Source organism: Nyctereutes procyonoides, unplaced genomic scaffold (genome assembly GCF_905146905.1).
Source record: "Nyctereutes procyonoides isolate TBG_1078 unplaced genomic scaffold, NYPRO_anot_genome, whole genome shotgun sequence".
In the NCBI taxonomy this organism is placed as follows: Eukaryota; Metazoa; Chordata; class Mammalia; order Carnivora; family Canidae; genus Nyctereutes; species Nyctereutes procyonoides.
Genome location: NW_026575033.1, coordinates 17,845,011 through 17,871,935, shown reverse-complemented (window position 1 = coordinate 17,871,935; position 26,925 = coordinate 17,845,011). Strand labels below are relative to the sequence as shown.

Sequence of the window (26,925 nt, the reverse complement as noted above, 5' to 3'; positions counted from 1 at the left end):
GCTTCTTATCTTGATGAAGTCCCAATAGTTCATTTTTGCTTTTGTTTCTTTTGCTTTCGTGGATGTATCTTGCAAGAAGTTACTGTGGCCAAGTTCAAAAAGGGTGTTGCCTGAGTTCTCCTCTGGGATTTTGATGGAATCTTGTCTCACATTTAGATCTTTCATCCATTTTGAGTTTATCTTTGTGTATGGTGCAAGAGAGTGGTCCAGTTTCATTCTTCTGCATGTGGATGTCCAATTTTCCCAGCACCATTTATTGAAGAGACTGTTTTTCTTCCAGTGGATCGTCTTTCCTCCTTTATCGAATATTAGTTGACCATAAAGTTCAGGGTCCACTTCTGGGTTCTCTATTCTGTTCCATTGATCTATGTGTCTGTTTTTGTGCCAGTACCACACTGTCTTGATGAACACAGCTTTGTAGTACAACCTGAAATCTGACATTGTGATGCCCCCAGATATGGTTTTCTTTTTTAAAATTCCCCTGGCTGTTCGGGGTCTTTTCTGATTCCACACAAATCTTAAAATAATTTGTTCTAACTCTCTGAAGAAAGTCCATGGTATTTTGATAGGGATTGCATTATACGTGTAAATTGCCCTGGGTAACATTGACATTTTCACAATATTAATTCTGCCAATCCATGAGCATGGAATATTTTTCCATCTCTTTGTGTCTTCCTCCATTTCTTTCAGAAGTGTTCTATAGTTTTTAGGGTATATTTTGAGAACCATTTGAATGGTAAATGGTTCTCCAACCTTTTATTTTCAGGTTGTAGGTGTCCTTCTGTCTAAAATGAGTCTCTTGTAGACAGCAAATAGATGGGTCCTGCTTTTTTATCCAGTCTGAAACCCTGCGCCTTTTGATGGGGTCATTAAGCCCGTTCACGTTCAGAGTTACTATTGACAGATATGAGTTTAGTGTCATCATGATATCTATTTAGTCCTTGTTTTTGTGGATTGTTCCACTGAACTTCTTCTTAAAGGGGAATTTTAAGAGTCCCCCTTAAAATTTCTTGCAGAGCTGGTTCGGAGGTCACATATTCTTTCAGTTCCTGCCTGTCTTGGAAGCTCTTTATCTCTCCTTCCATTCTGAATGAGAGCCTTGCTGGATAAAGTATTCTTGGTTGCATGTTCTTCTCATTTAGGACCCTGAATATATCCTGCCAGCCCTTTCTGGCCTGCCAGGTCTCTGTGGAGAGGTCTGCTGTTACCCTAATATTCCTCCCCATGAAAGTCAGGGACTTCTTGTCTCTTGCTGCTTTAAGGATCTTCTCTTTATCTTTGGAATTTGCAAGCTTCACTATTAGATGTCGAGGTGTTGAACGGTTTTTATTGATTTTAGGGGGGGATCTCTCTATTTCCTGGATCTGAATGCCTGTTTCCCTTCCCAGATTGGGAAAGTTTTCAGCTAGGATTTGTTCAAATACATATTCTGGCCCTCTGTCCCTTTCGGCGCCCTCGGGAACCCCAATTAAACGTAGGTTTTTCTTCCTTAGGCTGTCATTTATTTCCCTTAATCTGTCTTCATGGTCCTTTAATTGTTTGTCTCTTTTTTCCTCAGTTTCCCTCTTTGCCATCAACTTGTCTTCTATGTCACTCACTCGTTCTTCCACCTCGTTAACCCTCGTCGTTAGGACTTCTAGTTTGGATTGCATCTCATTCAATTGATTTTTAATTTCTGCCTGATTGGATCTAAATTCTGCAGTCATGAAGTCTCGTGAGTCCTTAATGCTTTTTTCTAGAGCCACCAGTAGCTGTAGAATAGTGCTTCTGAATTGGCTTTCTGACATTGAAGTGTAATCCAGATTTTGTAACTCTGTGGGAGAGAGGGCTGTTTCTGATTCTTTCTTTTTAGGTGAGGTTTTCCTTCTAGTCTTTTGCTCAGTGCAGAGTGGCCAAAAACAAGTTGTATTGGAACACGGGGGAGTATCACTGGTCCGTCCAGCTGGTCTTCTGGGGGAGGGGCCTGCTGTGCTGATTCTCAGGTGTTAGCACTTGGGGGAGCTGCTCTGCCCCTGCCTGCTGCCGGGCTCAGCGGGGGTTGTTTACCCCGTGAGGCCCCAGGAGGAACAGCCGCAGTTGCTATGGCAACTCTGGAGCCCTGGATTCAGCCTCCGCAGTAACTACGGGGCTCTCCGTCCGCAGGGCCTGGAGGCTCCGGGGCGGGGCCGCTGATCTGCTCAGCTCGGGGCAGGAGCGTCCTCGCTGTCCTGGGCCCTCCCGGCCTCTGCCTGTCCCGGGGGAGGCCGGATCCCGGGCTGTGTCCCGGCGCCCTGTGCTCCGGGGCCTGCGCTGTGGGATTCGCGCTCCCGCCCCGCAGCCCCCTCCGCGGAGCCACCGCCCGAGCCCCTCCGAGCTGCTCCGGCCCCGCCGTGCGCGCTGCAGCCCTTAGGGAGCTCGGAGCACTCTCCCGGGGCGCAGGTGTCTGTTAGTGTCCAGGGAGCCCGAGGGCATCCCCGCCCTCCTGGGTCCTGCTCCAACTCCCTGCGAGCCCCTTTCCGCCCGCCCGGGAAGGTTGGTGCAGCTCCTGCTCCTCCGGGACGGGCTCTCCTGTCCTGGGGACACTCGCCCCGGCCTCAGCCCGGCTCCTCGCGGGGCCCCTCCCCCTCGGAGGCCTTTTGTTTCTTTATTTCTTTTTCCCCGTCTTCCTACCTTGATAGAAGCGCGAACTCTTCTCACTGTAGCGTTCCAGCTGGTCTCTCTTTACATCTCAGGCCGAATTCGTAGATTTTCAGGATGATTTGAAGGTTATCTAGGTAATTTGGTGGGGACAGGTGATTTGGGGACCCTGCTCTTCCGCCATCTTGCCCCTCCTCCCTACCAGTGCCTTTTGAATGAAGGTAATTTTGAACAGTTTGGTTGATCATGAGTGTGATATATACGGATTGGTGGAAAAATGTGAACATAGATTCGGTGAGCATCACAGCACAGGGAATAAAAACTTTAATGGCTAGAAATAATTTTCTGAGCCTTTAAAGCATTGTTCCACTGTCTTCTAATTTCCAAGTTGTTCAGAATAACAGCTTTACACAAATAACTTCTCTGATTCATTATCAGTAAAATGAGGATGGGAGTAGTACATACCGCATGGGGTTCTTAGCGCTATTAGGTGACTTAACACACGGGAAGTGCTCACAACAGTATCCAGTACATAGTAAGCACTCAACTAGGTACTACTGTTATTAGCTTTCCTTATCCTTTACATTTGGCAACTCTGCAGACTATTCTCTATTATTCAAAAATTGCTAAATAGAAAGGTTTTGGGTTTTTAAAGATTTTATTTATTTATTCATGAGAGTCACAGAGAGGAGAAGCAGGCTCCCTGCAGGGAGCTTGATGCGGGGGGGGGGGGGGGGGGGGGACGACGACTCCATCCCAGGCCCCAGGATCATGACCTGAGCCGAAGGCAGAGAAGGCAGACACTCAACCACTGAGCCACCCAGAGGCCCCAATAGAAAGGTTTTTGAATCCTGATTCTCTATTTATCAGCTTCCCAAGCTGCTCATTAAGGTCTACCCTTCAATCTTCCACAATTTATGTTTTCTTATATTCTGGAGTTCTCTGGACCTTGAGATTTTACTTTTGTTACACATGGTGATCAACAATGTCAATAGCTCATATACAGCAGCATCCCTTGTTCCTTTTTTCTCTTTTGTGGTCAAATCCTTTTATATATTTTCAAATCCTGCCTGGGATTCAGACAAATTCCCATATATCTCAGAGATTGATAGTCATTGCTGGGCTGGAGTGCTATACTGTTAATATCTTAATATCTTGTGCTGTCTCCAGCCCTTAAGCATTACAAAATTAGAGTAGAAGTAACATAATTAAAGTGAAAATGATTCAATAAACATACAATGAAAAGTAAACCCGTCCTTCCATTACAGTTCAAATTTTCTTTTTTAAAAGAGATGATTGCTATCAGCTTCTTCCTATCCTCCAGAGATATTCCATGCATACACAGGTATTTACACCTCCATTTTTTGTATTCAATGACAGCATACTGGATGTATTATTCTGTACTCTAAGTTTTTTAATCCTTGTTTACTTTGTATTTTGATGTATATAATTCAACTTTTATTTTAACCAATATTGTAAAGGTAAATGGTTTTATAAGAAAATTAGCTCTACTAGGTCAAAGCTAAAAAAATTAGTATCCCTTGTCTTCGTTCTGATTTTCACTGCTCAGCAGCAGTAGTTCACAACTCACATGGCTGTTTCTTTGGTATTTCCCTCCCTATTTATAAATACATTTCTATTGGTATTTCTGACTTTTCAGTGTCAGGTATCAATTAGAGAGTTTGGGAAAACTCACGTATCTGAAAAAAAGATGTTAATTATACTTTCCCACTTGAGTGGTAATTTGGTGTTTAGAAATAATTCTCTGAGTTTCTAAGCATCGCTTGATTGTTTCCAAGTTGTTCAGAAGCTGATGGCACTTTGATTCTTGATCCTTTGATTTTGATCATTTTTTCCCTCTCAGTAATTTTTATAATTATCTCTTGACTCACTGAGTCTTGGGATTTTTCTGATGCTGTTTTTTATGCAAATCTATTGTCTTGGAAACTCAGCAGGCCTTTTCCATCAGGAAACTCAAGCCCAGTGCTGGGAAATCATGTTTCCTCTTTAGCATTTTTTGTTCTCTGTCTGGAAGCCCCTATTTTAATGGTGATTCCTAATTTTCTTATGTAATTTAGATTTTTAAAAAAGTTTTTTCCTTCTACTTTCTGAACAATTTCTTCAACTTTCTTTTTCCAACTCATTTTTTAAAAATTTCCGTTTCTGCTATCTTATTTTCAAATTCCTTGAGTTCATTTATCAGATTGCTCCATATTAGAATAACACTCTATTTTTAGCTTAAGAATACTATATATTCTTGTACCTTTGAAGATACTAATTTGAGTTTGAGGAAATTTTTTTCTTCTACTTGCATTTTCTCTGTTCTCTTCTGAGTTACTTCTTTGACTACTTTGGCTTTTGTATTTCATATAGAAACTAGAACTTGTGTGTGTGTGTTTGTGTGTGTGCTATAGGGGAAGGGCTGTCTCTGTAGGACGATTTGGCTGGGTTATTTTATTGGAGAAGCTCTCAACAGTTGGCTCTCCATGGATTCTCTCTTGGTCTGGATGGTTTCCCCTGGATGGATTCCCTTTCCCTGAAAGGGATTCTCTATTTTGTCTGGAAGGATGAGTATCTAATGTTTTCTCAGAATTGACTGGAAAAACTGGTGGGAGATTTTCTTTTCTTATGTAGGTTTTTCACTGAATCCTCAGTTTGCAGCTTCAGTGGCTAACTGCCTTGCCAGCAGAGCCTGGTATCTGGCTCATAATCCCCCAACTCAGCCTTTCTGGAAGGCACCTTGGCTTTCTGCCTTGGTGGGCAAGGGGCAGTTGCTCTGCTGGGTGGGATAAGGGAAAGAATCTGAGGAGCAAATTGCTACTCACATGGATATTTAGCCCAAATTAGTTATTCTTAACTGCATTCTTCCTTTTAGAGGCATATGGTCCTTTTAGGGGCATATGCTTTGTTGGGTTTCTGCTGCTCAGATGGCTTTGTTGCTGACCTTCTCGGCTGCCACTCGGGTCCTCGCTTCGTCAAGTTTGTGAAGTTAGTTGCTAGGTGTTCACTTGTTTTCCAGCCTCTAAAATCTGGCTGTTGCCATATCTTGTCTTCTATTTGTCTGTGAGGGATATATGCTTTAAAAAATCCCTTTATCATCATCTGAGTGCAGTTTCAGGAGAGAGTAGAGGAAAACACATTTGTTCAATCTACCATGTCTCTCTCCTACACTTTTCATAATCACTCATTTAACCCTGTACATTAGCTCGTCAAAGACTCCTGTCTGGGCTTTAACCACGTGGAGTCTGGGCCTCTGTCATCATTTTCTTGGCTCCCTATCTACGATTTTCTTCCATCTGGTTCATCTCTTATATGTTCCTTGCTCCAGTGTTGTTTGGAATATGTTATTCCTTTTAGAATGTCTGCATAGAGTCCTAATTGACATAAAGCTAAAATGTATCTAATGAGGTCAAACCTGTATAATCCATCTTCTAGATACTTTAGCTTGCTGTCATTAAAAAACAAAAAAGACAAAAAAGCCTTATTAGTTGCAACAGCCTGGGGGAAAGACTGTGGCCTCAGAGGCCACCTCCCTCCTCTTGTGGTATACTCCGTACTGTGTTTATGCTCAGTTGCAGTGAACTGTGATTCTGTTACCCAAATTGTGTTTACCTACCACTAGATGTCTAACCGAAACTTAAATTTATTTAAATAGTCAATTTAAGCATTTTAGAGATCAGAGTTGCTGAATAAATTATTTCCATTAACTCTTTTTTATGACTTAAATAGACATGAAACAGATTTATTAATGCCTAAGTGTTTTAAATAAATAATTTAAATTTGATTAGCTGTTTACAGTATAAGATGCATTTTTTTTAGAGATTAAGAAATTAATATCAAATGTAAAATACCCATCTGTAGTTGGGATGACAATTTAATAAACAGGCAGGGATTAAAGATGTCGCCACCCTCTAACATACTCAAACCATTCTTTGAGCACAGTATATTCAGAAGAGTGACATTTGCTAAAGATAAGCATTCTTTGTATTGTGTCTGTATTTTGCTTTATTTGAAATTGCACTTAAAAGTCTTAAAAATAATCAGTGTTTATATAAAATGTCTTATCATTCAACCTTGCTAGAATAGACACAAACATTATTTACCAATTACCTCGTAGTAACCTTTCTGCAAGTGCATTTCCTATATTATACATACCCTCAATCTTCTCAGCCACAAACATTTCACAATGTGCGGTTAAAGTTTAATCGGCCTTTGTTGACAAGGTGCATTGATGGAGAGTGGACCAACCTGTTCAACTTGTTCTTAATGACATACCATTCAGAACAGAAGTTCAGCTAGGCTTTGCCAGTCTCCCAAAGTGCCGGATGCACATTGGCATGTTCTTCTTTCTACTCACTAGCTACTGTGCTTTACGTGGCACTCTTTTGAACAATAAATCCTTCTAGTAAAGTCTGTGTTTTTGTCTGTGAAGCTTAGATTTATCACAAATTTCAAAGTTTACCAAGAAAGTAGTCGACTTATATATCCCTATACAACCTGTACATTTGGGTTTTATATGCTTTCCAGAGCTTTATTTCAGCAATTATCAAAAACAAAACAACAAACAAAAAACCATAAAAAACAAAAACAAAAAAAACCCACACTTTTGCTTGACTACTATTTATTTCCCTGATATATCACTATTTAATGGCCTTGGAAATTAGTCGGAAAAATCCTAACAGATGCTAAGAAAACAGCAATGACAATGATGGTCACATAGAGCACTTTGCCCCAGAACAAACACAAATTAACTTGAAAATCTTGGCTACTGGTTCATCCTAAATTGTATCTTGCTCTGAACAAATTTTAAAGTGGCTTTCACCAAGGTTACCTAAACACTGATTATTTTTTCTAATTATTGATGTTTTTTTTTATTTTTTTATTTTTTAGAGACAGAGAGCATGAGCAGGGGGAAGGGCAGATGGAGAGGGAGAGAGAACCTTACTTAGGCAAGCTCCACGCTGAGCAGGGGACCTGACTTGGGGGTTGATCCCATGACCCTAAGATCATGACCTGAACTGAAATCCAGAGCCCACTGCTTAACCAACTGAGCCACCCAGGTGCCCCCTCATTGATTTTCATACAAGAGTGTGTTTAAATTTAAAATGACATTGACATAATTTACATAATTTTAGAAGGTTCTCTACAGAACATGTTCAACCTCCTCCTTATGATTCTCTGAGAATAATGCTGAGATGTCCAAGAGACTTGCTAATGTCAGAATGTGTACACATCGGAGAATCAATGAAATAAAATACCACATGCATTGAACACCGCTTTGTACCATGTGATGGAGGTCTCTAAGGAGAACCAACAGGGCTCCTTCTCCATCAAGGTTCTGCACAAATTAAGATGTAGGCATCAGAGAAGAGTAAGGTTGCCCTCATCACTGGGGGACAACTTCCCCTAGGCTTGCTCTCAAGAGGAATAGGCAGGGCATGCTTGATTTATTTTTACTAAAGGTATCAATCTGACAAATTACTCCACTTGGAGCTGACTGAGTTGAGTAATGGGGTATAGAAAGCCCAGTAGTCCCCAGTAAATTCCCTAAGAATTTTCACGGAAAGTAAGGAGTGGGTAGAAAGTATTTTTCCTTAGTATTGTGGGTGCCCCACCATGATTATTTATAATTACATCTACTACATGCTTATTGTTTTATATCTTTCTTTCTTTCTTTCTTTCTTTCTTTCTTTCTTCTTTCTTTCTTTCTAGTGAACCAGTAAAGAGTCATCCACTTAGTATTTCTAAAAGCTTTGCCTCACATTCAGTAGGGGTTTCAAAATATTCTCACGTTTCTATGTTGGAGAGTAAAGGTTTGAAGCTCTCCCATGATCCTATAAGACAGAACCTTTTCCCATCCACTACAGAAAACTTATAAAAATGTTCATAGATTCCAAAACTCATCAGATTCTGTAAGGGGTGTAGGATAACAAATGGTCAGGAATCACTGTCCTCCAGGGAAAGCAGGACTTTCTTGATACTTTGCTTGGTAAACCCAGCCATCCTGTGTCTCTGAGAACAGACTGTGCTGGGAGAGGGTAAAACTTCATTTTTTCCCCGGTTGATTTGCTTCTACCATTTCACAAGAGTCTTGGTATTATCCTGTCTTACTGCTATTCACATCACATATCCAAAAGTCCTACACTGAAAATGGATAAATCTTCCTAATCCTGGTTGTAACTTGGCCTGAGGCTGATTTCCTATCTGGGGGGAACTTTTCCAAGTTCTTAGAAAAGTTTCTGTTAAATCCTTATTTTATGATGCTATCTCTTTGACTCCAAGCAGACCTTACATATTTGGATTCTTCAGTCTGAGATTGAGGGTTGGGATGGGATTAACTATAGATGAAACACTTTTGTGTGACTGTTTATTCAACAAATACTTGTTGAGCATCTACTATGTGTCAGGCACTGTCCTGGGCCCTATGGGCGTGAAGATGGATAAGACATGAAATTTATTTTCAGTTTGGGAAAGGAAGTGGGTTATAGATATTGTCTTATTTTTATGTATGTTGGGTCAAAGTAAAGTCCATTATATATTCCCGGTAAGTACAGAGCCTGACAGAAAGGACAAGAAATAGAAAACTGGAACTTTAGGGATGTCTGGGTGGTTCAGCAGTTGAGTGTTTGCCTTTGGCTGAGGGCATGAGCCTGAGGTCTGGGATCAAGTTCCCCTTCAGGCCTTGCAGGGAGCCTGCTTCTCCCTCTTCCTATGTCTCTGCCTCTCTGTGTGTGTGTCTATCATGAATAAATAAATAAAATCTTTAAAAAAAGAAAACTGGAACTTAAAAAATTTTTTAGTTTTTAAAAATATTTTTAGAGAGATAGAGAGAGTGGGGGAGGGCAGGGAGAGAGAGAATCTCAAGCAGGCTCCATGTCCAGTGTGGAACCAGATGCAGGGCTCAATGTCACAACCCCTAAGATCATGACCCGAGCCAAAATCAAGAGTGAGATTTAACTTACTGAGCCACCCAGGTGCCCGGAAAACTGGAACTTTTAAAACACTTTAAAAATAATTTTATCTATGAGGTTGCAACGTGGATAAAATATCTTAAACCAGAGTCTGAAAATCTTATTTCCCCCTGGGGTACTAGTAATTTCATTTCCCACCATACTAGTAAATGATTGACCTAAACTGAAGTCAATGCCCCTTTACAGGAGTTGATGCAAATGCTGCCCATTTTTAGTAACAGCATGAACAAAACTGTGCCTCTTCTGAGTTTGCTTGTGCCCTTTCTTAAGTAAGGGGAACTCAAGAAGTCATAATACTCCCACCCTATTGCTCAGCATCCTTCAAAAGTTGGGACCCAAAGCAGGCCCACCTAATTGACCCTCCTACCCTTCTTTGTACAAAAGTAAAACTGTTTTCTATTTCTTTAAGCCTTTTCCTTGGGTGAGGTCATCTGAGGACCTTAAATAATAGCAACTTTTTAAGTCTTCAGCACCTCATTATGTCCCTCCCTTTGCACTTTTAAATCTTTCTATATCATGAGCTTCAGAATGTGTCAATGGTGTCTATAAGTGTGAGGAGTATATTTATCCTCATAACATTATTGAGCAAGTAATGTTTGCAAGAAATAGTGCAAGGTGTCAGGAACATGTAGTGAACTGACCATAGTCTCTGGAGTTGTGGAACTTCACTTAGTAGAATAGACGTTAGACACATAATGGCATAAGTAAATGGTAGTTGTAACAATCCCTATAAAGGAAATGGGTGTGTGTGCGCCACACACACATTACTATGAGAATGCAGAACTTTGTGACCAAATTTACATTGGGAAATCAGGCAAGATCCTTCTATAGAAATGATGTTTCAGTGTTTTTTGTTTGTTTGTTTTTTAAGATTTTATTTGGGCAGCCCAGGTGGCTCAGCGGTTTAGCTCCTCCTTCAGTTCAGGGCGTGACCCCGGAGTCCCGGGATCGAGTCCCACATCAGGCTCCTTGTCTGCCTCTCTCTCTCTCTGCCTCTTTCTCTGTCTCTATGAATAAATAAATAAAATCTAAGAAAATATTTATTTATTTATTCATGAAAGATACAGACAGAAAGGCAGAGACGTAGGCAGAGGGAGAAGCAGGCTCCAGGCAGGGAGCCTGATGTGGGACTCGATCCTGAGACCGCCCATCACGCCCTGAGCCAGGGGCAGGTGCTCAACCGCTGAGCCACCCAGGCATCCCGATGTTTCAGTTTTGATCAAAAGGATGGAAAGACATCATCTGTCCTGAGAAGGGAGCATAACAGGACACCTGCTTCTGATGTACTCATGGAACATACCCTTCTAGAAATATGAAAATATTGTTTCTGATTCAGACCTTCTTCAAAATTGTGTGAACGGAAAATTCTCAATCCTTAAAGTGATTCAAAATGGTGACTTCAGTTTAAGTAATAATAAAAGGAGGATTAGTAATCACTTGATTTTTGTTACCAAAATACCTAATGCCACCTGTGGTGTTATTAACCTCACCGCAGAGTTGAGATAGCATGATGAACTAGGAAAACAGCTCTCCATCATGCTGATGATGCTTAGGTTAAGACCAGTGTTACTTGTGGTATTTATAACCATTGCAGGCTACGTGCCTTTGTTTTTGCCAGAACTATCTTTGCATTACACTCCATCAATGTTAAGTCTTTATAGTTTAGGTGTGAAAATAAAACATGGCAGGAAAATAAAGCATTTCCTGTTTTAACATCTGGCTATTTCCCCTGTATGAAATAATTCACAGCAATCTAAAAAGTGAATAACAATCATTAGATATCTGAGGTTCCAGGGACAAAGGCACACCACCGGGGGTGGCTTGAGCTGAGTGCCAAAGATGTGGCATTTTGGGGTGCACATTAGAAAGCAGTTAAGATGATTCTAGTATGCAAGAAAAATAGATGCAATGTGCCCCACAGATAAATTCTCATCCCAAATCTGATCTTGTTTTTCACTCAAAATCTACCCAATGGGGGAATCCCTGGGTGGCGCTGCGGTTTAGCGCCTGCCTTTGGCCCAGGGCGCGATCCTGGAGACCCGGGATTGAATCCCACATGGGCTCCCGGTGCATGGAGCCTGCTTCTCCCTCTGCCTATGTCTCTGCCTCTCTCTCTCTCTGTGTGTGACTATCAAAAATAAATAAAAATTAAAAAAAAAGCCACCCAATGTCACCACATTTCCACTCTCTAGCTTACTTCTACCCTAAATTTCTATCTATTTTCTATAGTCTATTTTCAAGCATCTCCGTGGCTTTGATGGCATATCCCTTTATCTTGATTCTGTGAATTACTTAAGTAATAAATGTTTTGTTCCTCAGCAATAATGTGCTTGATAATATATGTAGCATAGTACATAATGATCAATGTCTTGAGCAGAATAAATTAATCTAACTTGGGAAATTTTAACCTGTTTCTTTTTTTTTTTTACAGTTTAGTGGCATTTGGAAAGTACACAAATTTCTGATTTGAACTCTTGAACTAGATATGGTATTCTGAAAACAACATTAACTTTATTAATTTTTAAGATACTCTAACAGTTAAAAGGCAACAAACTGTAGTTCTTAGTAACAATTGCTGTGGAATCAGGTGGACCTGGGTTCAAACAAACTTGGTCAGAATCTCACCTTATTACTTATTCATGATGATCATAGAGTATGTGTGGACTTGGTATTGTATTTGGGCAAGGCTGTCCCCCAGCATTTGTAGGAATTGGGCCAGCAGCACCTGGCTGGCTCAGTCGGTTATGTATCTGATTCTTGGTTTCAACTCAGGTCTATGATCTCAGGGTTGTGAGCTTGAGCCCCAGGTCAGTCTGGCTCTGTGTTCAGTGGGGAGTCTGCTTGAGATTCTCTCTCTCTCCCTCTGCACACCCTTCTCAAAAATAAAATTAATAAATAAAATCTGTAGGGATTGGGCCAGAGGACAAATGGAGACCCACATCTGACATGTCTAAATATGTAAAAGCTATAAATGACACTAACAAACCGTTAAATAAAAATTTGGTCTACCCTTCTGCCTTGAAAAATACATGCTCATAATGCCAGTATTCAAAAATATGTGTAAAGATGTATTTTTCATATGGCCAGAATTGGCAAAATATCAGACAAAGCAGTTTATTTGTTATTACATATCTAGAAGTTCTGCTGATGGGCCAATGAGGTTTAGATGAACAATAAAATAAAGACCTATAAAGATTTATAATTATTATTCTATAAAATTTATTTTGATGCCATTTTAGCAAAATCACTAGTCATATTTTAATCAAGATTTTCATGTAAATTGTGTTCTATTGTCAGTAATGATCTAAAGAGTAAAAATAAATAAAAAATATTTCTAGCCAAAGGATATGTATCTATAGAATTTTTTCATAAAAATGTAAGTTTTGTGTAGGTTTTCAGATATTTTTTCTTTTAAAAAAGCCAAACTTGCCTTTTAAAATTCAAAGTTAAGATACAAATTATAATTAATTAGTATTGTGTTTAAGTCACAATCATTAAATATAACTAAGCTTTTAAAATTCACTCTTTTGAAGATGCAATTACATCTTATTAAAATTTTAAAAAAATAAAATGCTTCACTATTCTAGTGTTCAGTGCATGCAGATGTCAACTCGTAGAACAAGTGTTGTGCTGGAGCATTGGTGTGCATCTCTACTGTGTTCAGCAGTGCTATGTTGGCAGCTTGAAATAAGTTATGGTAGAAGTATCTAAACTATGAAAACCAGCTAACACTGCAAATTGGACTCTTTGTCCCTCCCCCATCTCCAGAAACCCAATTGTTAAATATTTGGCAGTATAGTACTGAGTATTATGTTCCCCCCACAAAAATGTATTTCAGAACTTTTCAGATATTAAGAGAATCAGTGCTTCTAAGAGTTGAACATGATGAGGGGGGATCAGTATCTGAAGATGTGTCAACAATGGGATTCTTAGTTCTTTCATGAGCGTTCCAGTGGAAGGGTAGAGAGGAAAGGCAGACTGACTGGTCTATGTGAAGAGTAAGGGAAAATGAAGTTCAAATCTGAAGTGTAAAAAAAATCAAGAACTGTAGCTATAAGGGAGGCAGATGGGATGGAAAAATGGAGGGTCACTAGTTCATTGAAGGTGAACTGTCACTGACAATATATATTCTTTTACATTGATCAGAATCAAGTACTGGGGATATTTAAAAAGCAAATGCTTATTGAAATTTATATCATAAAATTTTCTCATGAGAATAGCTTCCTAAAACATGAATAAAGTTTGTGTCACTTAGATCCAGGAAGATTTAGGAGGTTGGGACTATATTCAGAATATTCATATAAAATTAAGTATTGTTTCAACATACAAGGAATAGTTTTATCTTAAAGTCTCTTAGTCCTTTGATGGTACATTTGTGATGATATACATTAAAGAAATGGATTTTGGAACAGAACTGTGTCAAACTGATAGCCAGGGGTGTCCATACATCTGTAAAACAAAAGTAAAATCTGAGTTAATATCTTAACAGTAATGACAAATATTATTAGTCAAAATAATAAGATGCCTGAAGTTCCAAAAGAATTAATTAAAAAGATGAAGATAAGCATTTATGGAGTCTTGCAATTGCCTGGAACTATGACAAGTACATGTTTCATTTGATTTTCTTTTTAGAACATCATCTCCAAAGCACCGTGTGGCAGGAACTGTTAATTATTTCCACTCACTCGATGGATGATTCGAGAACTGAAGTAATTTGGTTAGGTTCATGGAGAAGGAATTTGAATTCCAGAAATCTTACTGGTTCCAGATAGTTCAAAAAGCAGATCTGGGCTTTTCTTTTCCAGATCAAAGAATTGGCTATGATATCTCCCCCCTCTCCCCCCGATATAGATCACAGGTGCTTGAACATAGACATGGATTCTTTTTCATTTTTTTTATCCTTATTACTTAGCAGCATAGTGTCTGTACACAGCATTTGCTTGACTAACATATGTTATACTGAATAGACAGGAACTACCTCATTTTTTTCCCTATTATTCTCATGTGAAAACACAGGAATTATACTGCATTAAATCTTAGCAGCAAAATCAACATTCGGAAAATTCCAAATGAAGTTCTAAGTCTTTGAGAATGTTTCTATTGTAGCCTACCTGGGAACTTTGCCGAAAATCTGAGTACTATCCTTATCATCCCTGTCTAAATATTCCTGCCTCTTGCAAAGCTGTATTACTAGAGGCTTATCATCTCTAGTGTAATCCTTTGGCAAATGAGATTAAAAAACAAAACAAAACAAAACACAAAACTACACATTACCTGAAACCAAAGACAAAAATGTGATCACAATGAGTTTGAAAGAAAGACTACTACTGGTATAGTCTGTGAGATCGCTCATGTTTTCAATTAATCACATGTATTAATTTCCAATGTGATTTCTCCTATTAAGTGAAAAAATATTAAATCTGATCCAAAATATTTTCTATGAGTAAAATAACTCTAAGTTAAAAAATATCTGTGGTGAATGAAGAAGAAATATAAAGAGAGACGTCAGTTGGACAGACTCCATCTGTTCTGTTTAATTTGGTATATCATTCATTACAGTATTTACTCCTGAAGTCAAAAGGAATTTCAGTTATGATTTAGATTGCCACGTATCCATGTTACAACAGGAAGACTTGGAGCTTCTCACACACTTGCAGAACTCAGATAGTGCTCATGAAACCTACAAGGAGAGTCTGGGAGTTAAGTAAGAAAAAGTGGGATTTGTGCAACTTCTTTTAGGAGCCAAGTATGTATTAGACTCGCTAACATAAGACTTTTCATTTCATTTAGTAGTATTCTGTGGAGTCTATAGATTTCACCTCTTGGAAGACATATGGATGTCATTTGGGTTGCAAGGATCAGTGAATCTTTCTGGTTAACACAAGGAAGGGTTTATAGTTCTTAGGAATTCAAGGGGGGGGGGACCCTTAAAAGACTCTTAGCAACAATTTCTATGTCATCTCTCTACTCTTCCCTTGACAGTGCCTCAGCACTTAGGCTCTACATTTCCTAAGTCATCTTGTCACTTCCCTCTCAGTTGTCAGATCAAAGAAATCATTTTCTACTCTATCTATATTTCTATATCTATAGCTTCTATGTATTTTTTAAAATTTTTTATAGCTTCTATTTATTAACAGTTCAGCTCATTCATAATTACTCTGTGACTTACAACTTTTTTTCTTCATCGTCTTTTAGTTTGTTTGCCAGTTACTAAATTCTTCTGTATGACTCTATTCAAATCTCTAAGAAGGAACAATCCCATTGACCTAGTTCTTTCTTACTTGGGCTGAGTTTTTTGAACTTAAGTTACTTCATTACCATTGGTAAGCCTCTGGATTACTTATCGTTAAATCAGATGCCCAACCGTACCCTAGTCAGTTAGGACCATGAAAGGGTGTTTAAACAATTCAATGAGAAAAAAATAGTCTCTTCAACAAAAGGTGCTGGATAGCCACAAAATAATGACAATGGACCCTTACCTCACACCGTATACAAAGATTAACTATAAATGGACATAAAAGTAAGGCTCAAACTATAAAATTATTAGAAGAAAACATAGCTATAAGTCTTTGTAACCTTGGAAGAGGCAATGATTTCTTAGATAATGACACCTAAAGTGGAAGCTGAAACAACTTCATCAATATTAAAGTCTTTTGTGCTTCAAAGAGTACCATCAAGAAAGTGAAAAGACAACCCACCGAATGGGAGAAAAATTTTGCAAATCAATATCTGGTAATGGACTTGTATCTAGAATCTATAAAGAACTCACAACTAGGTAATAACTGGAGAAATGGCCCAATTAAACAATGGGCAAAATATATAGACATTTCTCCAAAGAAGTATACAAAAGGGCAATAAGCATATTAAAAGATGCTCAATATTATTAGCCACCAGAAAAATGCAAATTAAAATCACGATGAGATATTATTTCACATCCACTAGGAAGGCTATAGTAACAAAAAGGAAAGGGAATAATCAGTATTAATCCAGTATTGGTGACAATGTAGAGATATTGGAGTTTCATCCACTGCTGGTTGGAGTATAATATGATGCAACCATATTAGAAAAGGGTTCGGCAGTTCTACAAAAGGTTAAACATAAAGTTACAATGTGGTGCAGTAATACTCCTCCTAGGTGTATACTCAAGAGACTTGAGAATACATGTCAACACAAAAACTTACATGTTAGGTGTTCATAGCAGCTTTCTTCCTAATAGCCAAAAACTGGAAACAATTCAACAAATTAAACAATTAATTTCCAAAAACTGGAAACATCAATTGAAAAATGAGGATAAATAAAGGGTGGTATATAATGAAATGAAATATAATGAAATATTTTTCAGTAATAAAAAGAAATAATGTACCAACACATACTACAACACAGATGAACCTTGAAACATTATGCTAAGTGAAAGAAGCTGGTCACCAAGTACTCCGTTTATATTCCATTTATATCAAGTGTCCTAAATAGACAGACATCCAATCTTTAGAGACCTCAAGTAGATTATTGGTGGCTTAGGCTTGGGGAGGAAGAAGAGGGGTATTGAGAGTGACAACTGAAGGATGCGGTGTTTCTTTTTGGAGTAATGAGAGTGTTCTAGATTTGACTGTGGTTATGGTTGCACAACTCTGTGGTCATGGTTCTAGTGAATGCCCCTGAATTATATATATGGAATGGGTGAATTGTATGGTATGTGCATTATGTCTCAATTAAGCTGTTTTCTTTTTTTAATTTATCTGAAAGAGAGAGAGAGAGAGCATGAGCAGCGAAGAAGGGAGGGGGAAGAACAGATTTCCTGCTGAGCATGGAGCTCGACTTGGGGCTCGATTCCAGGATCCTGAGATCATGACCTGAGACAAATGAAAGCAGACATTTAGCTACAGAGCCTCCCAGGTACCCCTTAAGCTGGTTTTTTTTTAAAGCTCGGTTCCTTCCCCAGTTGCTATCACAAAGTTGCCCAAGTTAGAAATTTGAAAGGCATCTTCAATTCTTTCCTGACTCATCTTTCACTTTCACTTAGACGACATTTATTCAATTTCCAAGTCTTTTACATTCAACCTCCTTAATATCTCTAAATCTTTCCTTTTTACTTCACTTTTATTACCATTGGTTGAATTCAAGCCGTCACCCTTTATTCCCTGGATTGCTGCCTTCTTTTCCTGTCTTTTCCGCTTGTCCCTAATGAGGGCCCCCTCCATGCTACTACAATGATGATCTTTCTGTAACATCAGTATGATTATGCCTATAATAACCACTTAATATGACATCAATCCCTCTTTACAGATATCAGGATAAATTTCACGATCCCTTGGCTTAACATGCATGGCTCTTTATGAATTAGTAATGCTCATCTCTATGGTTCCAAGCTAATCCCTCTCTCTAGCCATCTATATGAAACTACTTGTAACATTTTGAACTTGCCATTTGGTTTTAAATCTGCAGGTCCTAGCACATTTACAAGGTCAATATGTCTCTGTTGAAAAATAGGTAAAATAAATGCGAATTACAGATTTTTAAAAAAGATTTTATTTATTCATGAGAAACACAGAGAGGAGAGAGAAAGGGGCAGAGACACAGGCAGAGGGAGAAGCAGGCTCCATGCAGGGAGCCCAACATGGGACTCGATCCCAGGTCTCCAGGATCACGCCTGGGCCTGAAGGTGGCGCTAAACCTCTGAGCTACCCGGGTTGCCCCAGAATTACAGATTTGAATATTACTATATACATACATTGGAAGCTCTCCTTTTATAAGTAGTAGTTTAATATCTAGAGTCTTTGGGCTTTAGCCCCCAAAGAACCAAATCAAGCATCATGGGAGTTGCGTATTTTTTTCCTTTTTAGTGTGTCATCATGAGATAGGTATGTACCGGCGTGGGGGGTGGGGATGAAAAGGAAACGGGTTCTTGAGAGAAGGAAGCCAAGCAGGAGTAATAGCTGTCATGGATGGAAAGAGGACACTATTTGCCACCCAGAAGCTGTGTCCTCTCTGAGCACTGCACAGAGCCAAGCACATTCTCAATATTTTGCAAGAAACGAATTATTTTTCAGATTAAGTGAATTTTCATTGTACTATAGGACATTTTTCAGTTGTGTAGGGTGGTGTCTTAAAAGATTCTTTTAGGGGATCCCTGGGTGGCTCAGCGGTTTGGCGCCTGCCTTTGGCCCTGGGCTTGGTCCTGGAGTTCCGGGATCGAGTCCCGCCTCGGCTCCCTGCGTGGGGCCTGCTTCTCCCTCTGCCTGTGTCTCTGTCTCTCTCTCTCTCTGTCTCTCACGAATGGATGAATACAATCTTTTAAAAAAAAATCTTTAAAAAATAAAAAATAAATAAAAGATTCTTTTAATCTTTTGGGTGTTTCTATTATTCACAGCATAGATCTTTAGCTTATGTTAATAACCAGGTTATTTGAGCTGTATCTTGATTTGCTCTCTGTTCATTGATTTTATTTTGTTCACTTTAGGTATAATAATGACTGACCCTTGAGTGGTTCTGGGAGTGACCCATTCTGGTTAGATCATGAAGATTGTTACTGATATTTGATAAACAAACTTTCATATGACTGCAATGTCAAGAAGGATGATACTCCAACCACATTTTTTTTCCAAGCACATTTTTAACCCCCTTTTACTAATAAATAAGATTGAACTACTCCTTGATTAACCGAAAAAATTCTGTTCTGATGTAGTCAAACCAATCGGAATCAAGACCACATTAATGATTATTTAAAAAGTATCCTCTAAATATTTTTTTGAATTAAAAGTCAGTTTAATTGAAACAAGTAATCATCAGATATTTCTTGCTTTCAATGAGGAGCAGATAGTCATAGAGCTATAGTGATCAACTCTATTTTGCAGTTATGTACTTAATCTTTGAAGACACAGAACACTCTAAGAATCAGAGACATCTTACAAGAAGATTACCCTTTTTATACACAAAAATGAGATAGAGGAAAGTATTTATTAGACAGATGAATAGAAGAACATGTTATTCCCAGCTACTGAATTGCATTTTTCTTCTAATTCTCAGAAATTGAGACAAAAGGTGTTCTTTTTTCACATTGCCAAAAGGTCAACAAATAGGGATTCTTTTGTAGTAGAGAGGAGATGAATTTTAGAGCCTAGGCCTTCCCACCCTATTCTTTTCTTCCCTCATACATTAATATATGACACACTTAAGCAACTGTCTTTCTTTCAATAGGAGTGTCTTCAAATGTCTAAAGAAAGAATCACCCCGAGACACTGAGCTCCTATAATTAGGATTGATATGTTAAGAGCAATTACTGTGTAATCTCTGTTTCTATCGCATGGGAGTAAGGCTTTTTCAAGGACATTCTCAAATGTTTATGTTATCCTTGTGCTCTCAGCATGAAAAAACACACAGGTACACACATACATGGACTCTGTGACACACTCCACTTGTGCCCTCATGCACCTACACATAATTCTTTTGGTGTGAAGTAATATTTCTTAAAGCCATTGTTTCAAAGAGCTGTCTTCCCTGCCTTTCTCTAGATATCTTGGAAAAGTTTTGAGAAACTATGGCTTCAACAAAAATCCTTGACCTTTTCTGACCCTTTTGAAAATGTAAATTCTTAAAAAATTATAGTGGCTTATTTCATTCCCATCATTCAGAGCTACTGAATATATTTGAATATATTGAATATGCAATCATGGAAAATGAGTATGGCATTTACCTTTTTTTAATTTAAAATTTAAAACATTTTAAATACTATCACTCTTGGACACTTATGCTTTTTAAATTTTTTGTTAGACATGGAAATAATTAACTTAAGAAAATGCTTTTTTATCCTTATTCTCATAGCAAAGAATCAATGGATAAAAAATGAAATCCTAAAAACATAGTCCAATTTAAAAATAAAGGCTGCTTTAATACTGTGTGAACCTAGTACTTCCAGATTCTAGCTATGTAGATGAGTTGCAAAGCAATGAGCCAACTGACTAAAGAAAAAAAGATCTGAGTCGGTTCCAACAACAGAAACCTATCCTTCTCATGTAATTTTAAATTTACAAAAATTTAAAATTTTTGCTTTTATGTTCCTTTTTAAAATGAGCCTTTAAATATCAATTTATAATCTTTTTTCTCTCTCTCACAAATGTCACAATTGTGAAATCAGTGCAGTTTTTCTAATGTTTCATTATTTATTTATTTACTTTTATTTACTTATGATAGCCACAGAGAGAGAGAGAGGCAGAGACATAGGCAGAGGGAGAAGCAGGCTCTATGCACCAGGAGCCCGACACGGGATTCGATCCCAGGTCTCCAGGATCACGCCCTGGGCCAAAGGCAGGCGCTAAACCGCTGCGCCACCCAGGGATCCCTCTAATATTTCAGAATACTCTCAGAGTTATCACCTTTGTGTGCCACTTTCTGCATAGAGAGATCATACTAACAATGTGTACTATGCACTCATTCAATCACTCTCCTTCTGTTCACCCAACACTGATTATGTACCATGCAATGCTGTGCGCTAAGGATAAAAACAAATCTGAGACAGTCGTTGCTGGAGGCCTAACATAAGCACAGTCCCACATAATGCAATTTCTAACTGGGCACAGGCATACAACACAGAATTGCAAAGCATTCTCACCGTTATCATCACATTCAAATTTATTTTTGTTTTTTATTGCTTATGTCACTATTTGACATAGTATTTATATGAACGTCTTGTTGTCTTTTCCCCCTCAATAAAATTTTACTTCCTTGAGAGTAAAATAAGATCTCTTTTTATAACTGCTGTAGCTGTAGTATCTGGAGGAATGCCTGTCATGTAGTGGTTTTCCAACAAATATTTGTTGAATGAATAAACAAATGAATTCATGAACATATGAAATGAATGATGGAATGCATAAATGGATGAATGGATGAATGAGTGAACAAATGCAGAGGTTTGCCATCAGGTACGGATGTTTTCACACTGGAGCAGTAAGCTGTGGAGGTATGTGAGCTCTCATGTTTTGAATGGCAAGCAAGCATTCACCAGATGGGCAAAAGAGAAAATATCTTAGGCATAGGGAGAAGAAGGTGCCGTGTACTGGAGATAGGGGGATTGGCTATGTCTGGGAACTGAAAGTCACGTTTAGTTTAGCTAGACAGTAGGTATATCTGAAGGAAAGTGTGTATCAGAAAATGACTTGGTTCTATTATAGTAGGAAAAAAAAGAGAAAATGAATGAATTTAGGGACTTAGGGACAATGTAATGTGTGGAGATGAATATTTCATCAAGTTTATTAAGTTCCTGGAGATATGGTTGGTCATAATTTTTGTATGATATGTTGTAATATTATTGTTATTTGTTCTTATTCTATTTTTTTCTTGTTTAATTTTTTAGATCCTGTACCAATTCCCTTATCATTAGAGGAAATTAAATCCTTTTATCAGAGGAACTAATACTAAAAGCTGTGTATGGTTTTCAGGTCTTTGAAAGAGGTTTATTACCCAGAGAGCAGAAACACAGAAACACACTTGTTCATCATTATTTATTTCATCAATCTTTACATGTTGGGTATGGTTCTAGACCAAGTATTCATAAGCTGTTCCTGTAGAGCTTAGGCTTTACAGAGCACATACAAAGTTCTAATTTCCCGACTCTGTCATGGTAGGGTGAAGCAGCCATGGACAACACATAAATAAGTGGATGTGATTGTATCCAATACTATTTATTATGGACATGGAGATTTGAATTGTATGTTGTCATGTGTCATGTGTCACTCTTCTTCTTTTGATCTTTTTCAACCATCTGAAAATGTAAGAACTTTTCTTAGCCCCTAAGCCATATAAAAAACAGGTGGTGCAAATTTGGCAGTTGGCCCTAGTTTGCCAGTCCTTGGTATATAACCGAAGGAGAAAAAAATGTCTCTTCTCTCATGAAACTTACATTGTAGCTCACAATAAGCAAAGATGGTTATGAGTGCTATTAAAATAAAAAAGAGGATAAGGAGGATTGGGATTGATAAAGGTGTGTGTAAGCCAGAGGATGTGTGTGTGTGTGTTTGTGTTTGTGTGTTATTTCAAATAATTTAACTAGGGAAGATTTCTCTGATAAGGTGGCATTCAGCCTGAGTGAAATGAGGGAGTAAGCCATGTGGATGCCTGAGGCAAGAGAGTTCAAGGAGGAAGGGCAGGAAATGTACAGCCCTGAGGCAGGAGCATGCTTACAGTGTTCTGAAGCTGGGAGTGCAGTTTCAGGTGTGCAGATGCAACAGGGTACATGAGGAGTAGAGTAGCTGACAGCAGGAGACATGAAGCCAGCAGACCCGCTCACACAAAAATACAAGGACCTAGAAAGAGTTCTACTTTCCCTGAGTCCAATCATCTCTGAAGCCAGGGCTCCCCTATGGGCAACAAAGGGCCTTTAGTCATTAAGCCAGTTTGAGTTGAGTTTCTTCGCAAATAAAAGGAATGATGTTATATTTCTAAACATTCAAAAACCAGAAATCCCCAAAGATGTGTGTATGCTACTTGACAGGTGACATTTCTAGATATTTCTGAAGCTCCAACCCACAGGCGAGAACACTGAGGCTCATTTCTTTTGCCTTAATCTCTCTCTTCCCAGCCATAAGATTCAATAAGTCTCAAGTTACACACGAAAAGGGTCTGGGAAAGGAAAGGTGTAATGACTACACCTATGGCGACAGGTATCAGTAGATGAATGAAAAAAATGAACAAATAAATGAATGAATCCCCATATTAATAAAAAAGTACTGTTCATTCATAAGGAAAGCATTATTATTATTCTTTTCTCTAAGGAAATCGCTCATGAGCATACCATAAGGCTCCTGTATTTAACTTAGAGATACTAGTTAAAGCTTCCTATGTACACAAATGCCTGCATATAGTTACTTCTGGCCCACTCCAGATCCTTAATGTCCAGTAACAAGATCAGCAGGGTGACAGATTATACGGGAGAAGCAACTCAGTGTAGTTAAAACATATTCCTGTCATAATCATTTATTTTATTTTATTTTATTTTTACTGTTTCAATTTGTCTTTTTATTATAACATGAGCTAAATTTAAGAAATTAGCCTTTTGACTTTATTTCCCAGAGTTGTTAGAACATCTAAATGACAACATAACTCATTATGAAATATACTGAAAAGTACAAGGACTGATGTAAAATGGTAGTCAAGGTTCCAGGTACCAAGGGATTAGAATAAGTGAAGGATAAAACGAGTCAGGCTATATAGCCTGACAGATGCAGGACGTGCTGGTTTAGCAAGGTGCCATCAAGGAGTAGGAAGACCATCAAATGTGTGCTGTTAAGTCACAGCATGAGAAACCTCTCCAATGTGCAACTTCCTTTTTTTGTTTGGTAAATTGAGTTTTTCTTCATTACACTTAGGATTTCTTTACGCTAACATTTCAAAATTAATTCATCAAACAGGAGTTATTTTTATAGGTAAGGTAAATCACAGGATAACCAATTAGAAAAAATGTTCCTTTTTTAGTCAAAAAGCCTTCAAATGGTCAGGGACTGATGAGTGAGGATGGCAAAATGTACATTTCAGATTTTCAACACCAATGTAAAAATAAAGCATTTTTATAGACTTAAAACTGTCAGTGCATTTGGATTTTGATGAAAGAAAATTTAAAATACCTCTACAATAATACAATGTTAATAGAAATTGGCCATGTACTGAGGTCATTTTAGTGAGCTACCATCATGTAAATATAAGAAAAATAATTTCTTGGTCCAAATCAGTGAAACTTAAAAAAAGATTGTCTCTTGAGAACATTGCTTTTTCAGACACATCCTGGTATTCAAAATCACTTTTATAAGACAATTACAGATTAACTTTTTAATTATATTTTTCTTAAAAAGCTGTGAGATTTCCATTTCTTCGGGAGATATTTTCACCACTGTGCTGTTCAATTCCACAGGTTAAGCTTTCTTCATTATTATTCAGAACTTCATACACGTTAGAGAGATTGCCATTCATTGTTTTTTCATCTTTTCGAAAAGACACGGGGAGACTTGCTAGACTAAAGCTGACGTCTTTAAAGGCATGCAACAAGAATATTCCCACAATGATTGTAAAGAAGCCACTCAGAGTACCAATGACATCAACAGGCATATCTTGCCACTCTTTAAAAAGAATAGCTGAACAAGTTAAAACTGATGTTGTAAAGAATATGTAATATATCGGAGTCACAATGGAAGTGTTGAATATATCCAGGGCCCTGTTCAGGTAATTAATCTGTGTGCTCACACAGACTATAAGGCTCAGCAGCAGAATCCAGGCCAGGGGATGTCGCAGCACAGGCTTTCCAGCAAACAGCTCTTTGATTGCAATGCCCAGGCCCTTAACACAGGAGACTGAAAATGCTCCAATCACAGAGCAGATTGTTATATACACAAGAATATTTGTCTGTCCATGGCGAGGTCCCACCACGAAGATTAATATCAATGACACAATGACCACAAGTGTTGCAAAGACCACAAAACCTGGATCCCCCAGCTTGTGAGACATTTCATTTAAAGTCTCAATCTCCTCTTCTTTTGGAGCATGAATGACCATAACTGTAGATCCTAGAATACTTAGCAAACATCCAATTTTCCCATGAAGATTAAGTCTTTCATTTAGAAAGTATGAAGAAAGAGTGAGAGCTCCTAATGGAGTCACTAGGGTGGCTGGAGCAAAGGCATATGCAGCAAAGTTGGCCACTTCACCTGCTCCCAGTGAGAGCAATCCAGCCCGCCACAACCATTCTTTAAGATATGCATGGCCACCTTGACCTGCTCTCACGGGGCCCTTCTTGGCAAGTCGCAGAAGACCTTTTTTTTTTTCAAGACGAAACTCCCACCAATGAAAACGCTGGAGCTCATAGCCAATCCCAGACCGATGTAAAAATCCTATTTTCCACGCCCCTGGATCATTTCGTTTGTTACTAAAGAAGTTCTTGTGAGTCACATGGGGCACAGAACAGGGAAGCCACTAGTGCTGGAGGCAGGACTATGTAATCTTCAAATATGTAAATTTAATATGGTCTCATGAAAAAAAGGCTGGAAGCGGTTAGAGATGACTTATTCACTCTCATTTCCTTGTAAATAACACTCTTTATTCTCATTTAAAGTCTTAAACCCTGGCGGTGGCCGGCCCTGCGGCTGCCTCTGCACTCTCTGGCCCTCTCACCGCGGCTTACACGCCCCCACAGGCCGCGCGGGCCGCCGCCTCTCGGGCTCGGGCTCGGGCTCGGGCCGCCGGGGCCATCGTCGCGGTACAGAAAGAAGCGAGAGCGCTCGGGGCTGCAGCGGTGCGCGCCGCCTCCTCCACGGGGGAGCGCCCGGGGGAGCCTGCCCCGACGACCTACGACGACCGCCGCAGCCGGGCCGCCGCCCTCATTTATTTTATTTTAAAAATTGTGGTAAAATACTCACACCAAAAAGATACCATTTTAAATTTTGTTTTTATTTATGATAGAGAGAGAGAGGCAGAGACATAAGCAGGCTCCATGCACCGGGAGCCCGACGTGGGATTCGATCCCGGGTCTCCAGGATCGCGCCCTGGGCCAAAGGCAGGCGCCAAACCGCTGCGCCACCCAGGGATCCCCAAAGATATCATTTTAAATGTATGATTCAATAGCATTAAGCACATTTACGCCGTTGTGCAACCATCACCCTCATCTTCAGAACCGTTTGCCTCTTCCCAAACCAGAACTCTGAACCTATTAAACACTGGCTCTTCTTCCTCTGAGCCCCAGTTTCTAGTACTCATCTTTCTATTTTCTCTATGACTTGACTGCTTTAGGTACCTCATAGAAGTGGAATCAAAAAGACAGTATTTGTCCTTATGTGATGGGCTTGTTTCACTTAGCACAATGTCGTCAAGTTTTACCCATTTTGTAGCATGTCTCAGAATTTCCTCCCTTTTAAAGGTGAAATGATATTGCATGTATAGTCCACATTTTGTTGATCCATTCATCAGTTAATAGACACTTGTGTTGTTTCCATCTTATGGCTACTGTGAATAATGCTGCTATGAACACGTGTATGCAAATGTCTCTTGAATTCTTTGTTTTTTAAGATCTTATTTATTTATTTATTTATTTATTTGAGGGAGAGGGAGTGAGAGCACAGAAGGAGAGGGAGGGGAAGAAGCAGACTCCCTGCTGAGCAGAGAGCTCAATGGTGGGACTTGATCCCAGGACCCTGAGATCGTGACCCAAACCAAAGGCAGAAGCTTAACTGAGCCACCTGGGCACCCCAAGTTCTTGTTTTTAATTCCTTGAGTATATACCCAGAAGTGGAATTGCTGGATCATATGGAAATTCTATTTTTAATTTTTTCTCAAAATTATTTTTATATCCTCTTTTCATTTTTTG

At 38.9% G+C, this 26,925-nt stretch overlaps 1 protein-coding gene across 1 annotated transcript; it reads right to left on the bottom strand.

The window, feature by feature from the left end:
• Window positions 1-24,366: 24,366 nt before the first annotated feature.
• On the bottom strand, window positions 24,367-25,672 carry LOC129504619 (magnesium transporter NIPA2-like). The gene is given in 3 exon segments (XM_055317401.1): window positions 24,367-25,276; window positions 25,334-25,388; window positions 25,391-25,672. Coding segments are annotated over 3 exon segments (1,005 nt in total). The 5' UTR covers window positions 25,481-25,672; the 3' UTR covers window positions 24,367-24,416.
• Window positions 25,673-26,925: the final 1,253 nt, after the last annotated feature.